The following is a 21,107-nucleotide window of genomic DNA, read 5'->3' on the forward strand; positions in this document are numbered from 1 at the left end:
ACTGTTTTTGGACAGTGAACAGGACATTCGTGCTTCCCCCATCTGCCTGGATGTGTCGGTGCATGCCCATACACTAGTGGGTAGCTCAGGCATGTTCATGTCATTGAAAAAGACAGAACACATCCCTTTGTGAGGAGTTCAAGAAAATGTAAAGGTGTTGCAGAGCTGGAATGTTTGGCTTAATTTTCCCTAGCAGCGTCCCCAGTCTACTTAGTCAGAAGGACAAAGTGTGGTGGGTTGACAATTGGCCCTTACCTGGCACATCCGTATCTTATTGTCAGGACCCTGAGCAGACCTTCGAAGGCAGCCCTACACATCCCACCTGCAGGCAAAAACATGCTGGTGTTCAAACGTCATCAGACAGGTCTCTGCCCTGTTGCTCCTGACAATAACATATGGATTAATATCTCATCATAATGTGTCTGTTTTCTTAATCAAGGTGACTAAAAAACTGAGCAGTAAAAATAGCTGCTGTAAGTACAACAGCCTTTTAAGGAAGGGGTCATCTAAGGAAGAGGATGCTTACTCACGCAACGTGATTAAATTGTGTTACTTCATGAGTAAAATTGCAGCCCACTCATAAAAGTTGTGAGACTTGAGAACATAACATAGGTTTCACTACACTTTGCTTAAAATTGACATTTTAGGCATTAAACTTCTCCATAGCTCACTGAAGTTTTATGATGCTGGAGATCTTTTGAAAGAGTTCTGTCTTACCTCGGCAAAACCATTGACTTGAGATGATACCATAAATCATCATCCACAGCCAGTAATAGTTTTAATAGAAAAATGCATTTCTTCTAAAGTACTTTTTGACCATCACACCAAACATTCTTTACTCTTTATTAACCAGCTGTTCCGCTTCATGTACAATATCTGTCTCTGGGGCTGAAGTTTATTATTTCAATCATTCTGTCACCTTTGCCTCCAGAAATATAATAAAAAACATGGTGCCACTAATCTCTTCCATCGAAAAACCTCAGTCATGTCTGCTAACTTTAATTCAGCATCACAAAGCCACTTGAGAGATGCTGTAGGGAAGTATTAACATACCTGTTTTCTGATTGTAAGAATTTGTATGACTTCTCCTCCAGGTCACACAGCAAATTTCTGTCAACACTGAAATCCAAACCCATGAGTCACAGTCTGTTGCCTGTGGTTTTAAATGCCAGGTAGAAGTTATTTATCCAGAAAAATTTACAGTTTCTTTTTCCTTTTTTTTCCCCCTCTGCTATGGTGTTTTAAACAAAAGCACAGATATCCAGGTGTTTTCATCTTCTGAGCAGGACAGAAGGCCATCTTCAGCTTGACCACGTATCCTACTATTGTGTTCTGAAACGGCAAGGGAGGTTTCTTAACTCATTCATAAGTAGTAGGTTGTTTTGTGATTTATATGGGATAGAGAGCACACTACTAGTCAGTCCTCTGTAAGGAACTAGCTTTGTTCCTTTCCCTATGCAAACACAGATATTTGGGCATTTTTTCTACTTGCCATCTGAACTTGCTGGATTTTTTTTTGCTTTAATTTTTCATTTGAAAAGAGCAGTGTACCAATTCAGTAAACCACATATTTTAATTCTAAGTATGATAATTAAATTCAAGTAAATATTTGGAAATACTTAAAGCCAGCTGACTTTTGCAGGGGTTAAGGCTTTGTTGTAGTTTAACCCCGACTGGCAACCAGGCACCACGCAGCCACTTGCTCACTCCCCCTCACCCAGAGGGATGGGGAGGAGAATCGGAAAGGAATGTAAAACTCGGGGGCTGAGATAACAACAATCTAATAGGTAAAGCTAAAAGCTGTGCACGCAAGCAAAGCAAAGCAAGGAATTCATTCACCACTTCCCATGGGCTGGCAGGTGTTCAGCCATCCCCAGGAAAGCCGGGCTCCATCACATGTAACAGTTACTCGGGAGGACAAATGCCATAATGCCAGATGTCCCCACCTTCCTTCTTCTTCCCCCAGCTTATATACTCAACATGATGTCATATGGTATGGAATGTCTCTGGCTAGTTTGAGTCACCTGTCCTGGCTGTGTCCCCCTGCAGTTTCCCATGTTCCTCCAGCCCTCTCGCTGGCAGGACCCAAGAAACCAAAAAGTCCTTGATTTAGTATAAACATCACCCAGCAGTAACTAAAAACATCAGTGTGCTATCAACATTGTTCTCACATCATAACCAAAACACAGCACTGCACTAACTACAAAGAAGAAAATTAACATTATCCCAGCTGAAACCAGGACAGGCTTTCTTCCTTTAAAATGAGGTGTACAACCCCTTTGAAAATTCTCAACCCTGAAGAGCATCCACTCTTCAGAAATATTTTTTATGTTCTCATTGTCTTCATCTGAATCATTGCACTTGACACTGACAGCATGATGAATGGCATGATAACTTGTTGTCCATTTCTTTACTCCCAGACCCAAATAAATGTTTCAGGGTATATGTTTCATGTGATCAAAAGATAACTACTTTAAACAATTGGGGAAAAAAAATTCCTTTTCAGTCCCCAGCAGGATTTTGCATTATTTTGCAGGTTTCTTGAGACATTTTTTTCCTTTGTTCTTTCATACTCCAAAATACAGATAGCTCTGCTTTATCAGGATTCATTCTGTACAAGTTTGGCCCAACAATAGCCTATAACACAGAAGGCATCTGTTTTTTAAAAAAGAAGAAAAAAATCTAATAATGTGTCTTAAGCATAATTTTATATCTTTTGAGCAAACTTGTATTTATCAGAAAAGTTTTATTAATAGAAATCAACTGCAGGCTTCCACCTTGAGGTATGCTTTCGGCCTGTTTATAAAAGCATTGACATGCCAACTTGTCCAGACCACTATTTATATTTTTTTATTATTATTTATTTATTTATTTATCTGTTTAATATATACACCTGAAATAACAGGTTATCACTTCATGTTGTATCTCTATACAGCAGACAAGTCTTTTTGTAATCACTGCAAAACAAAACCAGAAAGACTTCGGAATGGAGAGAGAGAATTATAAGATACACATGGATAACTGAGTTTTTGGAATTAGCTGGGTTTGTTTTGTTGGATTTCTTTTGATGTAAACGCACCTGAAGGAAAAGTGGTAGCAGCTCCTTTTTTCTGAGGAATAGCTCTGGTAAAGTTACATGGAAGGAAAGTCTCCCTGCTCCTGGGGTATCACTTTTGCTGTGCAAGATCAGTGATAAAAGGGAAAATCCCCCAGAGCAGCACACTGTTGCCCAGAGAATCAGTAGAGAATTTGCTAGAAACCCTACTGCACATCATTATTTTTTAATTTACTTACATTCTAGACAGTACTTTAAATAAAAATATGGAATACGAGTTATTATTTCCAGCTTCTTTGGTATGACAGAAGAAGATGCAGGGTTTTATCTTAGTGGTAACTCCCAGTTGAACCGTTTCCCCCAGAGCCTTTGCTTTTTTATCAGGAAGAGACAGCTGCAAGTCATATCTGAGCTCCAAGCTATACTTATCCAGACACAGCTCAAGAAACTGCCTGTAGAGTTATCCAGTAGGTCACTGCTCTGTCTTATCAACCCCCTCTGAACCCCTGCACCTTCAGGAGTAGCTGGATTCTCACAGGTGTCTGCAGAGAAGCAAAATGTAGTAAGATAGAAGTACTTGTTTAGAAAAAAAGAAAAAGCAGTCTTCTCTTCAGGCATTTTAAACCGCTTAGCGTCCTTCAAGTACAAACCAGCTAAAACAGAGGATACTGAAATAGCCGCTTAGTAAGAGTATGCATATGATTTTTCAAAATGAACCCATCAAGAGGCATGAGGAGAGAAAATCCACAGTCACCACCAGTGCATATTACAGTCCAGGTCAACAATTTGCAGGTGTTATCAGGAAATAAAGCGTGCCCACAATGGGTGAGGTATCATTGTAATTGCCAGGTAGCATGCTTTGCCCTGTGTTGAATCTTGCTTTCTCAGTCATTCATTTGGAGGTAGCGCTGTTAATCAGAGATGTAAGAAGGTGAGCTCAGTCCCTTAGCTCAGTTGGCTTTGGGATTTTTCCCTTCTCCATAAAACTGAGTTAACATAGTTACTAGCCTAGCCTCCTTGTTGCTTTAAAATGTACTTCCTTTCCAGAGTTTCTCCAGTAGTTTGGTTTGTGTTGCACAACTGTACAGACGGTGTTGAATCTGCTTTTTCCATTTGTTTTTAGTAGGTAACTGAAACTTTTGAAATGGCAGAAGACTGAATAGGAGGTGAAAAAATGCTGCATATGTAAAATGCATTTATGGAAAATGCAGGTGGCTGCGTATTTATGCGAAGGTGTAATGAAGCTGACTTGCAAAACTAAGATGTGTTCCTCACCAGGAGATGTTTATACAGATCTAGCCCGGATATTTGAAATGTCTTTTGGAACTAGGTGGTACAGAAGCAGGCACGTGGCAGGGCCTGCAGGCTTATGTCCATGCAGTGTGTGGGTGACCATCACCTAGTTTCAGGTCCATGTGGAGTTGAGGACACTGAACACTGAAAACTCATTGCAATTTGTCAGGAAAATTTGCTATTAAATAAACACAGCAGTAACATTCCAGAGGAAATAGGTTTTTTAGTATTTACCTAGAAAACATTATTCATAGGTAAATACTGCCCAATATTGTAACTTGGAGCAGCACAGGAGGACTTTCAGCTTCAGGAATTTTGCCCAGAAGACGCCTTTTAGCAGAGCTGGAGCACTATCCTCCCACTCCCTGGAGCAAGCCAGGGCTGCTGCATAAATCGCGGTGCTAAGCAGGGAGGGCTGGCTGTGCAGCCAGCTCAGCACACAGCCAGGTGACATTCCTGAAAAGTAACTGCTTTCCTCCTGTGGTTTGGCAGAGAGATGTAATTCTTGGGTTTTCCCACTGACAGAAGTAATCAAACTTTTAAAATAGGAATCGGGGAGACCTGAAAATTAAACTAAGCAGGTGAGGGCCAAGCTTGTGGAGACTGATTTTTTTGTAGAATAACACAAGGACTGCAATGGGATATCTTGATCCCGGATATCCTGGGGTTAAAATAAAGAAATAAATTTAAAAAAAGCTGTCTGTAAGTATTCAGAGTAGGAATAAACTTAATATTAATACAAAGACGTTCAAACTTCTCCATTTGACGAATGCATGAGGAAGTGCAGATCCACAGGTGTGCAAGAGGATGGTTTGAGTATGTTACCAGACAGCTGAGAGGAGGAAAATGACAGTGTGATTTGACTCACTTGTGATAATAGCAGCACTCATGGAAGTGGCAGTGAAGCGGTCTGTGTCCAGCACCAAAAGCTATGCCTGAGCAGTCCTGGAGGCATCTCCTTCCCTCCTTCTCGGGGGGCTCACCCTCAAACACGTGCTCACAGGTGGCTGGCAGACCGAAATGCTTGAATTACTAAAATAAGTCTTTCATCTGAGCTGACTGTGGATGACTTTTGAGTCTTACTCACGGGGAGAGGTGGCACTGAAGTAGCCAAGAACATGAAGTGATGTGGGATCAGGTGGGCAAGCCTGGCCTCGCCAAGGAGAGCTGAAGGAGTGTCTTCTGCAGGAAGGAGGGTTTGACTTTTGTGCCAGCAAAGAGAGAATTCATCAAAGCAGTGGTGAAAGGCTTTAACAGGTAGAGCAGCAAAGGATTCATCCTTATGCCAGCAGGGGCCAAAGGGCTGCAGGCACCACTGACCTGCTCAGGCCCTCAGGCACTGTTCGTTCTTTGCACTATACCTTGTAAGGAGGCAAGAGCTTTTCCAGCTTAGGTAAATATATCTCTCTGCTGGTGAGCAGCGCTTGGTCCTGAGATTATTAGTGCCAGCCCAAAGGAGACTCGTGCTGAAAAGGCAAGAGCCTTGCATCTCGTGTTTGGTCTAGGCTCAGACATTTTTTCCATAAGCAAGGATCTCCAAAAACCTGTTTGAGCATATACTTAGTACGATTGGCAATAGGGGTGACATTAAGGCCCACAGCTTTCCTCAGAGGGTCTTCTGAGAGGAAAGACACACTTCTCAAGCTGGGTGTTCTTGGCAATGTTATATCTTACCCTGCTAAGTGTAACGGGAAAGGATGGCTTTATCTTCTAGTGTAAACAAAAAATGTCTGCTTTTACACAGAAACTACTTGCTCTGGTATGACTGGGTTGATCTGGTTCATCTGGATTGAACCGTTTCTACATTTCAGCATCTGTTTTCATTCTCCAGGGTGGAACAGAAGAGCACGTACAATTATTCCCCATGCATGCACACACCCACATGGGAATCAGCACCACTATGTAGACCAGATTTCTGATTAAAGATAATTGTATAATGTCTGTCTGCACCATCTTCCATCTGCTTCTCATACCAACTCAATTGTATATGGCATCCTGTGCCCCTTCCATGCTGTGCTCTGTTCTTTTACCGTGTCTAGAATGCAGGGAGAAGATACAGCATGTCTATGGCAAGGGAAATGTTCCTTCAGTTCATTAGCCTATTTTTTTTATCGATTGTACACAGCATCTGAGAGGATCTTTAAGATAAAGAGGAAGCTTTGTTTTAATGTCTATCTGAATTTTTGTGCAGTCGTCAGCTTTGATAACATTTTAACAACTAAAGATTGCTCTTGAAACAGGGTCACACAATCTCAACACTTCCACATCCCAAAGAAAAAGAAAAAGAAAAAAACAACCCAAAGTTTCCTTGTCCTTCGGGATGAAAGCAGGTTTGTAATAAAATCACAAATGAATGGTTTCATGGCTGATGCTGAAGCTAGCAGTAGCCAGATGTGGAGAGTTTTAAAAGGGACTGGGCTTTTTAGAAGGATTTGCTGCTAAAAAACATTGATCCAGTTCCTGCTGCCCTCTATCAAACAAACAGGAGCTCTCTGACAGGACGCCATGGGCTTATTCAAAAAACCCACAACAGCTAGAGGTAGACAGATAAACACGTTAGAGATCTGCATGACACCAAACTGTGGACTTCTGAATTCATTTATTTTAAAGTGCTTTCCTGTGTAGCCCTAACAGAATCTGAAAAATCAGGCAAAGACACAAATACACTTTACTGCAATTTCTGCCACTCCTCACCAAGTGGAAAACCCTGTCACACAGGCATGTCCCAGGCAGTTTTGTGGTGTGCTGGTCCATGCAGTGAAAGGGATTGGTAGTCTGGTAGTAGAATCTTTTGTAAAGCAAAAGGGAGAAAATGCCAATTTTGTGCTGATAACGTTGAATTGCCCTTCAGCAGATGAGATTTTTCTAGTTGTCTCCAAGTTTTAGACTTTTCTTTCTCACGCTTGACTCTTTAGCAACATACTAAGGACATAAAGAGAGGTTGAGGGGGTGTTCGTTTTGGGGTTTGGGCTTTTTTTTTTTTTTTTTTTTTTCTTCAAGGAAGTCCCCATGAGGAGGTTCACTTCATTATAAACAAAAACAGAAAAGGGGATCTTCAAAACTCAGAAAAATCCCTGGTGAGGGGGAAGAATGCTGAAAACTCTATGGGCTGCCCTTGTCTCTGTTGGTAGCATGACAGCTTTGTGTTTGCTGCACTGAAAAAGCAGCGGAACATGGGTGACAACATGATCAAATTACCCTAGCCTGGTGACCCGTATCATGAGCAGGTTCAGACAGATGCACTTGAATGACTTTGTTCTGTACATGTTCCTTTCTGATGTCCTTCAGTGTTTGCCCTGTGTCAGACTGTGCTGGATTATTCTACCTTCTAGCAACACTAAAATGCAAATAAAATTAAGCACAGCAATGTATGTTGGATGTGCCCATCAGCCACGCCGCAGGTGGGGCATTCAGCCAGGGATAATTAAGCCCCAGGGAGCTGAGCTGTCCATTGTAGGCTACAAAACTGAGAGCTGGGATACTTAGCGATAGAGGTTTATTTTCTCTTGGGTTTGGGTTGCACATGCTGTGTTGTTGGGGGCCTTCTGCTTATTTGAAGGCAAATTTTAGCACGTTCCTCTACTGGTTTACAGAAGTATTCAGGACATGTTTCTGGATTTTCACTTTGTTCTGCTTTGTCATTTTTTGTTGCCAGAGCACAGTACCCGTCTGGCACAATGCTGCGCTTTGTGCTAGGAATCTGAATGCTGAACTTGGAGAAGGCAATACAGTCTTAGGGCTACTTTTCATTGTAGCACTTTTTTATATTGTGTCTGGCCTAAAGGGGAAAAAAACCAGCCATCGTCAGTCTTGGCTTTCCCTTTTTTCATTCAGAAATGAAATGTAATAAATGAAAGTGTTTTTCATGAAGAGCACGTATACAACAGATTGCATTGTGCTTTCCTAAAATAAAAGGAAATACTTGAAACTAAACTTGCCCGTTCTTGTAAATCCCCGTTGTCTACCTTCTCTTGGCATTTCAAAGACACTTTGAAGGCAAAGGAACTCTTCCAGAAATACATTCAAAGCTATTTCACTTTTAATCTCCTAACACTGTATTTTAAACCCTTTAATATATATTTGAGTGAACTAAATTATGGCCAGCATAAAAGTCAGAAAGGACAAGGCAGTATGTAAAGATTGTGTATAGCTTTCCTTCCCTCTTCATTCATGCTGGACCACCATCTCAGGCAGGCACTAGGCTAACACTCTTTCCTGCCTCTGCCTCAGGCTTCCAGGGAAGCCAGAGCCAAGCAGCCAAGTCCAGCTCCTGGCACGCTTACCTGCACTGACCAGCTCCTCACTCTGCAAACAGCCAATTAAGCAAATGAGGGACAAAATGTTTCCATCTGGATTAAAGCCGTGTAAATACAAACACATCTGTAACAGTGGGTTAGAAGTTTTTTTTAATACGCTTGTTGCAACAGTTGTAGGGGTGATTAAATGTGCACATTTAAAATATTTTCATTTCTATATTTGAATGAAAAAAGGAGGATCGGCCTCAGCATGCCTGAAATGTGTACAGATCAGAAATCAAATGGCAATATGCAGAGGTGGCTTAAAGATGTCCTTTACACAGCTACACGATCTTCCGTTTTAGATGCTTCACTAAAACACATTTTCTCTTTAAATGGACACTGCTCTGCCCCTCAGAGCCCCTCATGGGTTTTCAGTAGCATTTTGCCTTCACAGGCACCCTGTGGATCAGAGGTACTTCTTTACCCAGGGGAGCCTTTTATTTCTCCAACGAGACTCAGCAGACTCCATTTCCACCCACCTCAGCTCAGGGCTGGCTCCTTTTCTGGTCAATCCCCTTGGGACACCTGCAACAGCATCCGGCAGAGTGGCAGAAACCCAAAGCCCTCATCTTCTCCTGGTGCCTCTTGCCGTGGTTCTTAAGGAGCACGTTTAGCAGTGCTATTCCTCCCACTCCTTGCACTGCCAAAGCATGTTGCTGTTATGGCTGTGCTCCCATCCTCTGGGGTGAGGCCTGGGGCAAGGGCAACACTATGGGGGACAAGGACAGTGCAGCCAGTTTGGGGACTTGCCGCTTGCAAGTGCAGCACGCTGCCTTTGGGGACAGCCCAGCCTCAAAGCACGCCTGGTTCCCCATGCATGCTGCAAGCTCCATGGATGCTGCTTCAGCCAACCTCATCACATCGTGTATCCACAAGGGGCTAGAAGCCTGCCAGGCAAAATGTCTCTTCCACCACAGCAGTAAGACGAGCTGTGTAAAAGCCTCTCTGAAAGGGCTCTGGCACTGAGTTCAGAACTGCCCTTCAGCCCTTGTCCCATGTCACAGCAGCAGGCACTGCAGCACAGAAATGATGTGGCATGCTTGAGGATCTTGTTCAAGACCTTTAATAATTCACATCCTCCTCCTGCCAATTAGTATATCCAATGCAGTGACTGCAGCTAACAGCCCATTTTCTATGGGGCAAAGAGCTGTCCTGAAGTCTCAGTCCCATGTCTGTCATACTTAATTGTGGAAATTATGATGGCGCAAACAGAAGTTTAGGTAATACAGGATAAATAGAAGATGGAGTTGAAGCTGTAAGGAGGAAAATACCATCTTCATTTACAGGTTGCCAGTAACAGTAACTTTGAGAAAATAAATTAGACATTCAGATCTTCCCTGCCATACATAGTCGGATTTATTCCTAAATGGAATTTCCAGTGGCATTTCAGCTGTTCATTAAAGTGTACTGCAGAACATAGTGACAATTTATTACACAGCTACAAAAGCAGTGATAATCATTATAAATGCAAACCTTCAGATGTTTCTTTGATTATGCTTTAAATCCTTTTTCTTTCCCCCCCGCCCCGCCCCCCCCCCATCACTACATCTAGTGAAACAGTGATTGTAACAATCAGTGAGCAAGGAACCACCTCCTCCAACAGCTGCCAGTATCCTAGCCTGGTTTATACAACAGTTGGGAGGTATGCACAGGCTAAGACAAGTGGCCACCTGTAAAATGTGGTTCTATATATGTGCCAGACTGGCCAGTTGTATAGTCAGGAACAAAAAGAAAAAGGAAGCAGCTGTGCTGACCACCCACATCTGAAACGACAGGGAAACATTTGCTCTCATGGATGGATGCCCTTGTTTCAAGCGGAGTTGGGAAAACATTATGCGACACTAATGCATACAGAAAATTAATTTTTATACCTTTTGTGATGGCTTTCCACGACACTTGGAGCATCTGACCTGGTCTGTACTCTGGCTGTCACAGCAGAATCGTACTGCTATGGGTACCTGCATCTTGTTATACTGGTTCCAGTCTTTAAAGGGCACGTGCCTCAGCACTTGCAAATTTCTGTCTGGCAATACCTGTGTGATGAATTTTGTGATGTGCTGCAGTCTTCTTGTGAGCTCAGCTAATCAGTGAACAGCGACAAGCCCCAGGTGACGTATTTGACTAACTGGCAGCTAATCAAGCATATTTGAATTTTGCATGTCACATATTGGCAGCAAACTGTTCACAACATTCATAAAATACATTTTGAATTAATTTAAGAAATACTTTTCAGGCAATGCTGATCCGTTTACAGATCTGCAGCATGGTGAAGTAGCTTTCATGCATTTGAAAAATTATGTCTGTTGAATTATTCATTCTGTTTTATCTTTTTTTTATTTCTTTGGGGTTTTATCCAATAATAGACAAAAAGGTTTTTTTCCGAGAGTTCCACAGTTAGTGTTAGTTACCAAAATGTTGTAGCTAACCATTAGTAACAGTCATTTTCTCATTACTTTCTCTTCCTTTTTTTGAGTTGTTTGGAACACGGCTAATTATGATGTCTAAAACCCTTCTTTTGTCATGTGGAATCAAATGGCGTAAGGAGTCAAAGCATATGAATATGGCTGCTGTGAGTATTGCACCATATGCGTAGTGAAAATGGCAAGCAAGGGCTTTATCTTGATCTTGTGACAGGAATATTGAATAATTAGCATAAGTTTATGTATTTTTATTAGGCAGGTAATTAGCAGCCAGAGAATACAGTATTGTAGAGATGGCCTAGATTTTATTACGGTATTGTACCATTCAGAAACAGACCCAGTTTCTGAACTACTTAGGTGTGCAATTACACAATGGAATTGTCCTCCTAAAATACATTGACAGTTACCAGAATTGTGCATGCCACTGGGAAATTGCTCATACTAATTACCATCATTAGCTACTTGAATACAAAATATCTGCAAACGCTTGAGGAATTAGACATAAAATGGATTCTCTTCTTTCAGGTCAGCTGTGTATGTCTTTCTAAAGACTGGGGGACCAAGATTAAGCCTGTAATTAGGTTACAGATTATTCTTTCATATAACTGCAAACATCCATGTGAGATTTACATTTTTAAATGGAAAATTCAGTTAATATTTTAATTTGATTGCTTTTTAATACTTGGAGAATATTAAAGATATTTCAATAAACATATTGAAGAACCACCCTTTCAGTACTTTATCCACTGATTAATTGTTCCACAGGAAATGTCCCCAAAATAATTGCATAAGAGGCATGACATGGATCACTTCTTGTGAGTCACATCTTTAAAGGATGTGAGAAGACAGCACCTAACCTGCATTTTCAGAGGATAAAACATCTTGTAGGTGAAGGATTGTTTCTACATGTTGTAACCTTTGCTATCTGACTCTTAAGCACATAGAGCAGGAGTAATACAATTTGTGCACATTACCTGGGGGCAGTTCATTGTTTGTTTGTCTGTCACTCATGTTGGAAAGATGGGGAAAGTTATCAATTCAGAAACACAACTGTGGATTCTAAACCTGGAGTTTGACATCAGGTCATGTAAAGCTACTTCTCTAGCTTACACTTTCTCAACTTATGCCAGGAATAAAATAAAATTTAAAGCACATCAAACCTTAGCAGGTGCCCCAAATTCTTGGAATGATTTCCTAGGTTAAGACACACTACAAGTTCATTGTGCATGTTGTGTATGATCTGCCGATTCTATCAGCCCAGACACCCTTGAAAGCTCCTGGAGAAGCAGCCCTGTTATACAGGTACATACATGAGTGTCAAGAGTCACAGCATCAGCAGGTCTGTTCAACACCAGGTTTCCTCAGAGAAACAACCCTCTAGGGGAACAGAGACCCTACCATTCCTACCAGCTGCATTTCAAGATGCTAATGTGTTTAGGGTCATTCATCGAACCTTACTATTGAGCCTCTCCTTCCTTTACCCCCCTTCCCAGCTGGCTGTGGTGGTTCCTGCATTCAGCTCTGTAAGGACACAAGGCTTTCTTCCTTGTACTCACCACAGTGGCTCCACTTGCTTTTTTAAAACCAACATGTGAAGTCATTTCAATGTTGTCACTTCAAAAGTCTCACATAGTGGGGGGGGGGTGCTGGAGCTGGTTGCTGCCACTGTCAGTAGTCTAAAATTTTTCCATGCTGCTGTCAAGAAATAAAATTGGAGTTATTCTGCCGTTCTGCTTAGGCATGGTTTACAAACACCCCCCACTAAAAAAAAAAAAAAATCCTTTCTTTCCTTCTTTCTTCCACCCACCAAATAAAAGAATGGGGTAATCTGAATAAAAGCACTTGCATTATTCTTATTTTATAACTATACAAGGAGTATATAATGACTTGTTCAAGTCTTCCTGTTCCAGTGAAAAACACCTGGTTATTCTCACTCCTGGTAAGGCCATTTGGACCTGATGAAATATCTTTTTTATTTCTTTTTCTTTCCCCTCCTCAAACCTCCCAGGATATCCAGTGAACACTCCCCAAAGCTTCAGATCCGGAGCCACAGTTACCTGAGGGCGGTGAGCGAAGTGTCCATCAACAGGAGCCTGGACAGCCTGGACCCCGCAGGGCTGCTGACGTCCCCCAAGTTCCGCTCCCGCAATGAGAGCTACATGAGAGCCATGAGCACCATCAGTCAGGTGGGTGACACGTACCTGCAGCAGCCTGGAGAGCAGCCGCCACACTGGACACCAAACCCTTGCTATAGGAGAAACTGGATTTTGCTTCAAGTGAAATTAGATCACACCACAGATTTTTATAACATTCTTAATAAAGCAAGGGCGTTCACACACAGTCTTGTTTGTGAGAGTGTAACACTTCATAATGCCATAACCTCCCCTTTGCAAATGGATGAGTGGCACAACGTGCAATTTCTTTGAAGGAGCAGTCTCATTTTTTATTTTTCTTTCCTGAAAGCAGGTGCTCATCAACAATGTCTTTAAACAGGGTTCTCTTAAGCATCTTTGTGCTTAGTATCTCAAATCAATTTTTTTCGGAGTGACTCCAAAGAAAAAGTTCACATGCTGAGTGAGATGCTGAAGGAAAATTACGTCCATAGTATTTTGTATTTCACAATTTTATTTGTATTTTATTAGAAATTTTAGAGCTTTCTTTATGCTATTGTATACATTCTTAACCCTGTGCGCCTCTGAACTTTTTATCTGTATAGTACAAATGTTGCAGTATATGTATATATATATATATGGTGCAAAGGTCTGTCTATATTGTTGCCCTGAAATCCTGTAAGACCCCTTCATGCTTATTCTAAACTCAAAGAAAAGTGAAGGCCACCATGACACATTCAGTTTACGACTTTTAGCATCATAAAATAGCCTGTTCTTGCATACAACATGCTTGTACAGTTGAATTTGTCAGGAACAGATCTGAAAGAAATGCAAAAGTGCCTGCACTCCACAGGGCAGTGGGCCAGTAGCTCATCTGCTAAATCCTATAGCTCCCTGGTATGATTTTTGGCTTGCTTGCTTAAGTGGATCATTTGGATAAATCACTTGGATAAAAGAACTTTCTTGCACTAGTCCAGAAGTACAGCAGCAGGATTCACGGTGCCATATACTAGCCCCTTATTATTGGCATGTCAAGTCATTGCAATGTCAGAAAAATGCACATGACATCATTGATGACAGGGCTTCAGCAATGGCCATAACATACGTGCCATTCAGAACAGCGCTGTAGTTTGAATCTCTGCAGTGTTCTGTATCTGGGCACTGGAGCCTCAGAGTATTCACCTGTGCATTTTATAGTGAGGCACTTTGCACAGAGTACGGGCTGATGCCCTAGAAAGAGGGTCAGTATGTATCTAGGAGGAAACAGCACCGAAATTCAGGGCTCAGAGGCAATTATATGAACATTAGTTAACTTATTTAGCTGGACACTTAACACTTACGCAAAGCTGTCTGCCACAGAGTAAGCATCTTTTGCCGCTGTGAAGAATTTATGGGCTTTTTTTTTTAAAAAAAAAAAAGCATAGATTCAGAGATGTTTATTTGGGGATATGGCTATTCACCACCATAGTAAGATTGTTCTTTATGATGTATTATCTACTACTCTTACATGCTCTTTTAGTTTCCCTTTGAAAAAATATGTTCTTAACTTTGAGGTTTCTCTTTTCAGTTATATGTACAAATACTCAGCATAACATTTTTCTTGGTAAAAGTAATCCTGGAAAAAGATTACTAATGTTTTTTTCTACCACCCTAACAGTCTTACCTTCTCCTGCTACCTTGGCCTTTTGCATACCTGAAAACTAACAGAGTCTTCAAGAGATGGTTTCCATGTGCATGTTTTCCGTAGTGATAATTATTGTGCTTTAATGCCAAGCTCAGGGCTTGATTCTCAGTTTAGAAACATGAGCATCCGTTACTAATTAAGACGAGGTAGATGGTTTCCGAGTTTGTAAGACCTGCAGCAAGGCCACATGCTTTTCATTGTTCTTTAACCTGCATGAGTGCAAGTCTCTGTCACCACCTAGTGACTGCTCCACAAAGGGTCTAAGGATTCCCTTGCATCTCCGTCTCAGCCAGAGGTGTAGTTATACAAACACTTTTCCCCTGCTACAAAGCTGGTTCCCTTACCAGCCTCCCCCTCCGAAGTGCTTGTGCCACTTCTACCCTCGAGCTTCCCAGCCCCTCAGGTTTATCACTGTGGTTGCATGTGGGTGGCCTTGATTGCACACTGGCATTAAGCTGACCTTTTCTGGTTTTTTACCTCACCCCGCAGGGAAAGTGTGATTTTTGTTTTTCAGTGTACTGGTCATAACGGCCAAAGGTTCAACCTCTGCTGTGGGCCCAAGGGGACAGCAGCCAGGTGCTGCTATAAGCACTTGCAGCTTCCCACCGGTCTTGGCAGGAACCAGGAGCCTAAACTCTGCCGAATCTCTGCCTAACACCTCTCTCTCCCCTTTCTGTACATGATTTTTTACCCCTGACAATTGTTGCTTTGTAAAATGGGTTGTGTTTATGTGCCATTCACCTGTTCTTCACGTGTGAAAGGCTGGTCTAACAGATGTTGGCCATCGTGCTACTGTAGCCGGTGTTTGTACCAGGTAGGCTGGTGTAGGGATATACTGACCCTGCCCCGTCCTTGTCTGCAGGTGAGTGAGATGGAAGTGAACGGTCAGTTCGAATCCGTCTGCGAGTCGGTGTTCAGTGAACTGGAGTCTCAGGCCGTGGAGGCGCTGGATCTGCCCATGCCGGGCTGCTTCCGCATGCGGAGCCACAGCTATGTCAGAGCCATTGAGAAGGGCTGTTCCCAGGACGACGAGTGCATATCGCTGCGGTCCTCATCTCCCCCACGTACAACCACCACGGTGAGGACCATCCAGAGCAGTACTGGTGAGTAACAAAAAGAGGAACCCAGAGGGGTTGTGGAAAGGGAAGGTACCTTTCTGTGCAACTCCATCAGAGTAATGATGAGCAATTCTCTGTCAGACACCAAGCCATAAGAGAGTCTGTTTCACCAGGGATCTGGACAAACTAATCAGCCTAAAACTATGCACAGATCAAGGCTGATGCAGTTGTGGTGTCTCCTACATCCAAGCTAATTTATTCTGGGTTAAAAGCACATAGAAGAGAAGTCCAAGGTCATGCTTCCTTTCACTCTCCTCCCCAAATGAGCAATCACAATTTAGCAAGGCTGAACAAGAGGCTCTGGGTTAGCAGCTCTGCTCTGGAGAGTCCCTCTGCTGAGTTTTTCTACAAAGATGAAAAATGGTCATTGCCTTTCCTAAAAGTTACAAGTTATTAGATGTGTTGTTTAATGGCTCAGAGAGACTGTTACAGCTCTCTAGGCCATCTCAGAGGTGGGAATGAAGAAGGAAATAAGTGGTCTGCAGGTCAAAATATGCATGTTCACATCCTGCTGTTGTTCTTTCTGCAGTTCAGACTATTCAAACCTTGCAAGAGAAAGAGATTTTGGTCTAAATGTGAGACTTGCAAACCTTCCCTTTAATGTTTGAGATTGCTTTTCTTCTGGAAATAACCATGATGAATTCCAGATTCTGTCACTAAAATTAGTGCTTAAGGGTAAAAAAATGCAAGTCAGGAAAAAAAACCAAATCTCTTTCTCTCACTTAGAAAAGCAAGAGCCAGGAACCATTACATGTGTGTGCTCTTCCCTGTGGAAGGATGAAAGGGTCTCGTTTGATTTTTCTGCATTCATTCCACTGCTTTACACAAGCTTAATTTACTATACATCTACTCTTCACATTCATGACTAATATTGACTAATATAAGTATTTCACTGTGCCTACTACCTCTTCTCCTGGTTCTTTAATTTCTGTTTTCTGTACTGTTTTGCCTTTTTGTGTGTTACCTCACACAGGTGCAGTTGTTTATACCTTGTAGGTTCCTTATCTCTCACTCAAGTCTTTTTTTAAAGCTGCTTGTCAATTGGTTTATGTCATCAAAATACACTTTCAATCCTTTTACCAAAAATGTTGAGCTTAATTCATTTTTCTAAAAGTAACAAGTTTAAATACTGTTGGAAATACACTGGCAGTACATCACAAACATCAAAGCATTTTTAAAAAATGCTGCAGAGCAGTTCTTGTCTAAGTCACTAATCCTTGAAAAATAGTATTTATGTGACAACATTTCTGCTATAAAAGTAGTTCTTGCATGCATGCAGGGTTTGCACCACACTGCAAAGACAGGATTTACATAAGGTGTGTGTTACTTCACTGTACAGTATTAGCTTGTGTCAAATGTATTCTGAAGCAAAAGCTGAAGGATGGGAGTTTTCAGGGACCTTTCAGCGTGCATTCACCATTATTAGATCAATTTGGGTATCCCAGAGTGGTTTTTCAGTTCTTTGAGAATGGCTTTGCTAACACTTTTCCTTTATAAAAATAACTGTAATTATTAATACAGAAGAGAATAACCATTTTTAAATTATATAAGATGTTGTTTCTGTCACTCAGATAAATGGTGCCTGTGTCTGGAGATGATGGTGTATAAATGGAGAAGGTTGGCTGTACGTATCAGCCAAAAGCACTGTAAAACCCAAAAGATGAAAATCGTTACTGTAAACTGTCTCTTGTTTATGTTCCTTTTTTGTAGTACACCCACAAACAGAGGCTCTTCTCTGGGTAGCTGACTTTATTAAAAAATCATATGAACAAAACTATGTTATTGAAAAGTGTAAACCACTGGGTTTATCTTGATTTACTGCTTCTGTAGTTGGCACCTTAAACTGCAGAGAGGGGAATGATTTGCAGCCCTCTTTTCAGACATCCATAAAAGCATTTAAAGACTGCTGTAGCTATCTATTTTCTGCTGTGGGAATTCTAATGAGCTATCTTTCTCATTTTTTAATTCGTGGGTTCCCAAGGGCCCATCCCTTGCACTGGTAGCATTTCAGACAACTTGTCTCTTTTACTATCTGACTTACATACCACTATCTTTTTAATGGGGATTCGAGCTGAATTAATTCCATTCAAAAGCATTTATATTGACTACCTTGCTGTTGCCTGTGGCTGGCTCACAGAAGAGAAACGTGAAAGGTATCATTGGTGGTTTCTATTAATATCTGCTTCAATAAAATGGGAAAAAGCACAACAGCTAGGCAGTTGTGAAGAAAGGAGAATGGTATCTCAGACTTATCTCCACTGAGGTGCTGTTTCAAATGCTTTTGTGGGAAATGTAAGGGCAGTTATGATCTAAACTACAGATTTAACATCCCCAAATGAGAAGGCTGTCCTCCTGCCCCAAAACTACCTGTCTGTTCAACCAAACAAAATTTCTTTCATCAACATCAGCAATTCCTTCAGGGACCTGGCTTTTCATTCACTAATTCAAAAAGCTGTGATCTGATCGTATACTGATACTGGGAACTCCGTTGACTGCTGGAAGCCAAGGAAAATGCCAGCTTGACGATGATGGAAAAGACAAGAGAACTGCCTGTCCACTGGTTTCAAAATTATTCCTCCAGAGAAATGACCCACAGCTTTCCAGGACATCTAGATAAAAATGTTAAGCAAGCGCTATGGACAAAAATCACACTTACCTCTGCCTGTTAGCCTATGCTACAGTGGTTGTAACCTCAGGTTTTTAATTTCCTTTTGCCACATAGTGTTGGAGGTTTATTTCTGAAATTAGGAATGCATGTCTATTGGCAGAGCTTTTCAGTTCCTGAGGATGTGCTCAATCTAACTATAAATCCAGTCCTAATCTGCTGGCTGTGGCACAGAGCCCAGCTATGGGTGACTGCCCAGCTGGTGGCCTCTGCAGCCTGTGCTGGTCTTAGTGCTATCGCAGCAACGTCACGGGGTGAGTGCATCTGGCTGAAACTGAGCCTGAGTGTAAAAATGGGGGTGTAGGCACAAACCTGTTGTCATCAACAGGATGAAGTGTTACACTGTGAGTGCAGAAAGACATCCTAACCTCACCAAAGTGAAGTTTCTGCATGTATCTGGGAGGGGGGCACTTTGTTCATAAGGTGATTTTGTACGCGAAATGATGTTTTATCCTGGTTTTGAAATTAAGGACTTTGAAATGAAGAAGAGGAAATACAAAGTTACCACTGTAACAGAAATAAATGCCATGTCACAATTCCATCATGCCTTGAAAGCTGAGTAGTTGAAAAGGTCCATTCACTCTCGTATTTGCTCGCTTGGCATTAGTCATACCCACAGAGGCAGCTGTACCCTGCACTGGCTGGGACCATCCCTGGGAGAGGGGCTGTGCAGGCTGAGAGCTACAGCAGCTCTGAAGTGTTGGCATATGTTATACTCCATAGCCTGCACTAAAAATTACCTCCCGTGTCATTTGGTGTCTTCAGAGGAATTTAATGACCTGTGAGTTATGACATAATTTGATCCCAGGTTATTTGCGGGTGCAACCATTGTAGCTGAAACTCTTCAGCCAGCAGATTCAGTCACTAAATAGATATCCTTTAAACAACTCTAAAAGTCTGTAAATCATTTCAGTGAGCTTAAAAAATACAGTCATTAAGAAGCAATGACATTTTAAAGTAGTCTAAAAAACACCTTTCTCTCATATTTCTTCTGTCTGTGTTTCTAAACCGTGCTTGTGCAGCTGTTCCTTTGCTGCAAACAAACTTTATGACATTGTGAGGGTTTAAGCATTAACACATGCAGGTACAAATATATAACTGAGACTGGATATGTTTAATTTGAAAGTGACATCTCTGTAGCAGAGCTCAAGCAGTAAGATCAGGAAAAACTACACTAGATTGCAATATGTATTTTCTCTGTATGTGTCCTCTGTAGTCAGGTGAACGGAAATTTCAAAGCTATCTGCAGCAATGCCATCTGGTGATTCTCAGTAATATTACACTTCTGCTTAAAAGCAGAACAAACAAAAATCCCAAGGAAATCGTGCTGTGTAGCCGGCAGGTTAAAGAAGGACTGAGAGTTATCACAGTATATGCTAATTATGGAGCTTCAGCTGAGCAAGCTGTTTTCCTTCCTTTCCTTGGAACATCTGACCAAGAGGGGTCAGGTATTTTGTTGAAAATCTCTAAAGGGCTGCCTAGCCAATTTTTTTTTTTAAAAAAAAAAGGAAAGAAAGAAAGAGAAAGAAAAACGCAAACAACTTTAAAAATAGACTTGTGCCAGGCAGTATGCAAAAATAAAATAAAATCCTGTGGAGAAGGAAGCTATAACTGACTGAATGCCAGCTGTGTGAAAGCTCTTTTGGACTCCTCAGATCTGTCCTTTCAGAGATCGTTCTGTCCAAAAAGAAACAAGGAATTAGGATTTCAGATTTGATTTCTGGTTGAAGCTAGGGCTGGTTTCTGGATCTGTACCAAAATTAAGATATTTCCGCAGAAGGTCTGAGAAATATAACTAAGTTAAGGCCTTCATGCAGATGTTAAATCTTAACACAGATTTGAAGAGTGTAGAAATGTTTGACAAAGAATTTACATGGTTCATTTCCTCTGTTTCCTTGAGTAATCCTGAAATGCAGTCTGCCTTTGGATCTGCTATCAAATTGCTGAAACCAGCACTCAAAAATATTTTCCTTTACTAATGAGGAGCTGACCTTGGAGAAGAACACTGTTTCCAATTTCAGAGGCATCTGACTGTAGCTAGAACAAGTTCCGTCTTGTCTATCCCACAAGTCAGCTTTACAAATGTTAAGCTCCACATCACACCAAAAAAAAAAAACCCCATGTATTTAAAGCCAGTGGAAGTTTTTAATGAGAGAAACTCAGAACTGAGCTCTCGCTGGACCACTTCTAACTGACTTAAAGCATGATGCAAGGCGCTTATGGAAATTGCTCTGATAATAAGTGCCTGAGAAGGAGCGGGACTGAGCCATGGGAAAGAGCCATGGAAAAGCTGCCCAAACATTTGGCAGGTTGCAGCAGGTCAGTTTACATGTGGTGTAGTTTTATGCCAATCAAGAACTGGAGGTAAAAGAAGTTTGATAAATTCCATTTTACATTTTAGATGTAAAGTTTGTATGTCCTGAAGACACATGGAGCTTTGTGGCCTGAAAAACAGGGATTATT

At 41.5% G+C, this 21,107-nt stretch overlaps 1 protein-coding gene across 3 annotated transcripts in view; it reads left to right on the plus strand.

Moving 5' to 3' along the window:
- Positions 1 to 21,107, plus strand: part of DLGAP1 (DLG associated protein 1) — a 430,938-nt gene that overhangs the window by 318,167 nt on the left and 91,664 nt on the right. For all 3 annotated transcript variants that reach the window (XM_040588005.1, XM_040588007.1, XM_040588008.1), the window contains 2 exons: positions 13,075 to 13,252; positions 15,724 to 15,964. In XM_040588005.1, coding sequence (XP_040443939.1) covers positions 13,075 to 13,252; positions 15,724 to 15,964 — 419 coding nt within the window. The remainder of the gene's footprint in view (positions 1 to 13,074; positions 13,253 to 15,723; positions 15,965 to 21,107) is intronic.

Source organism: Falco naumanni, chromosome 3 (genome assembly GCF_017639655.2).
Source record: "Falco naumanni isolate bFalNau1 chromosome 3, bFalNau1.pat, whole genome shotgun sequence".
NCBI lineage: Eukaryota > Metazoa > Chordata > Aves > Falconiformes > Falconidae > Falco > Falco naumanni.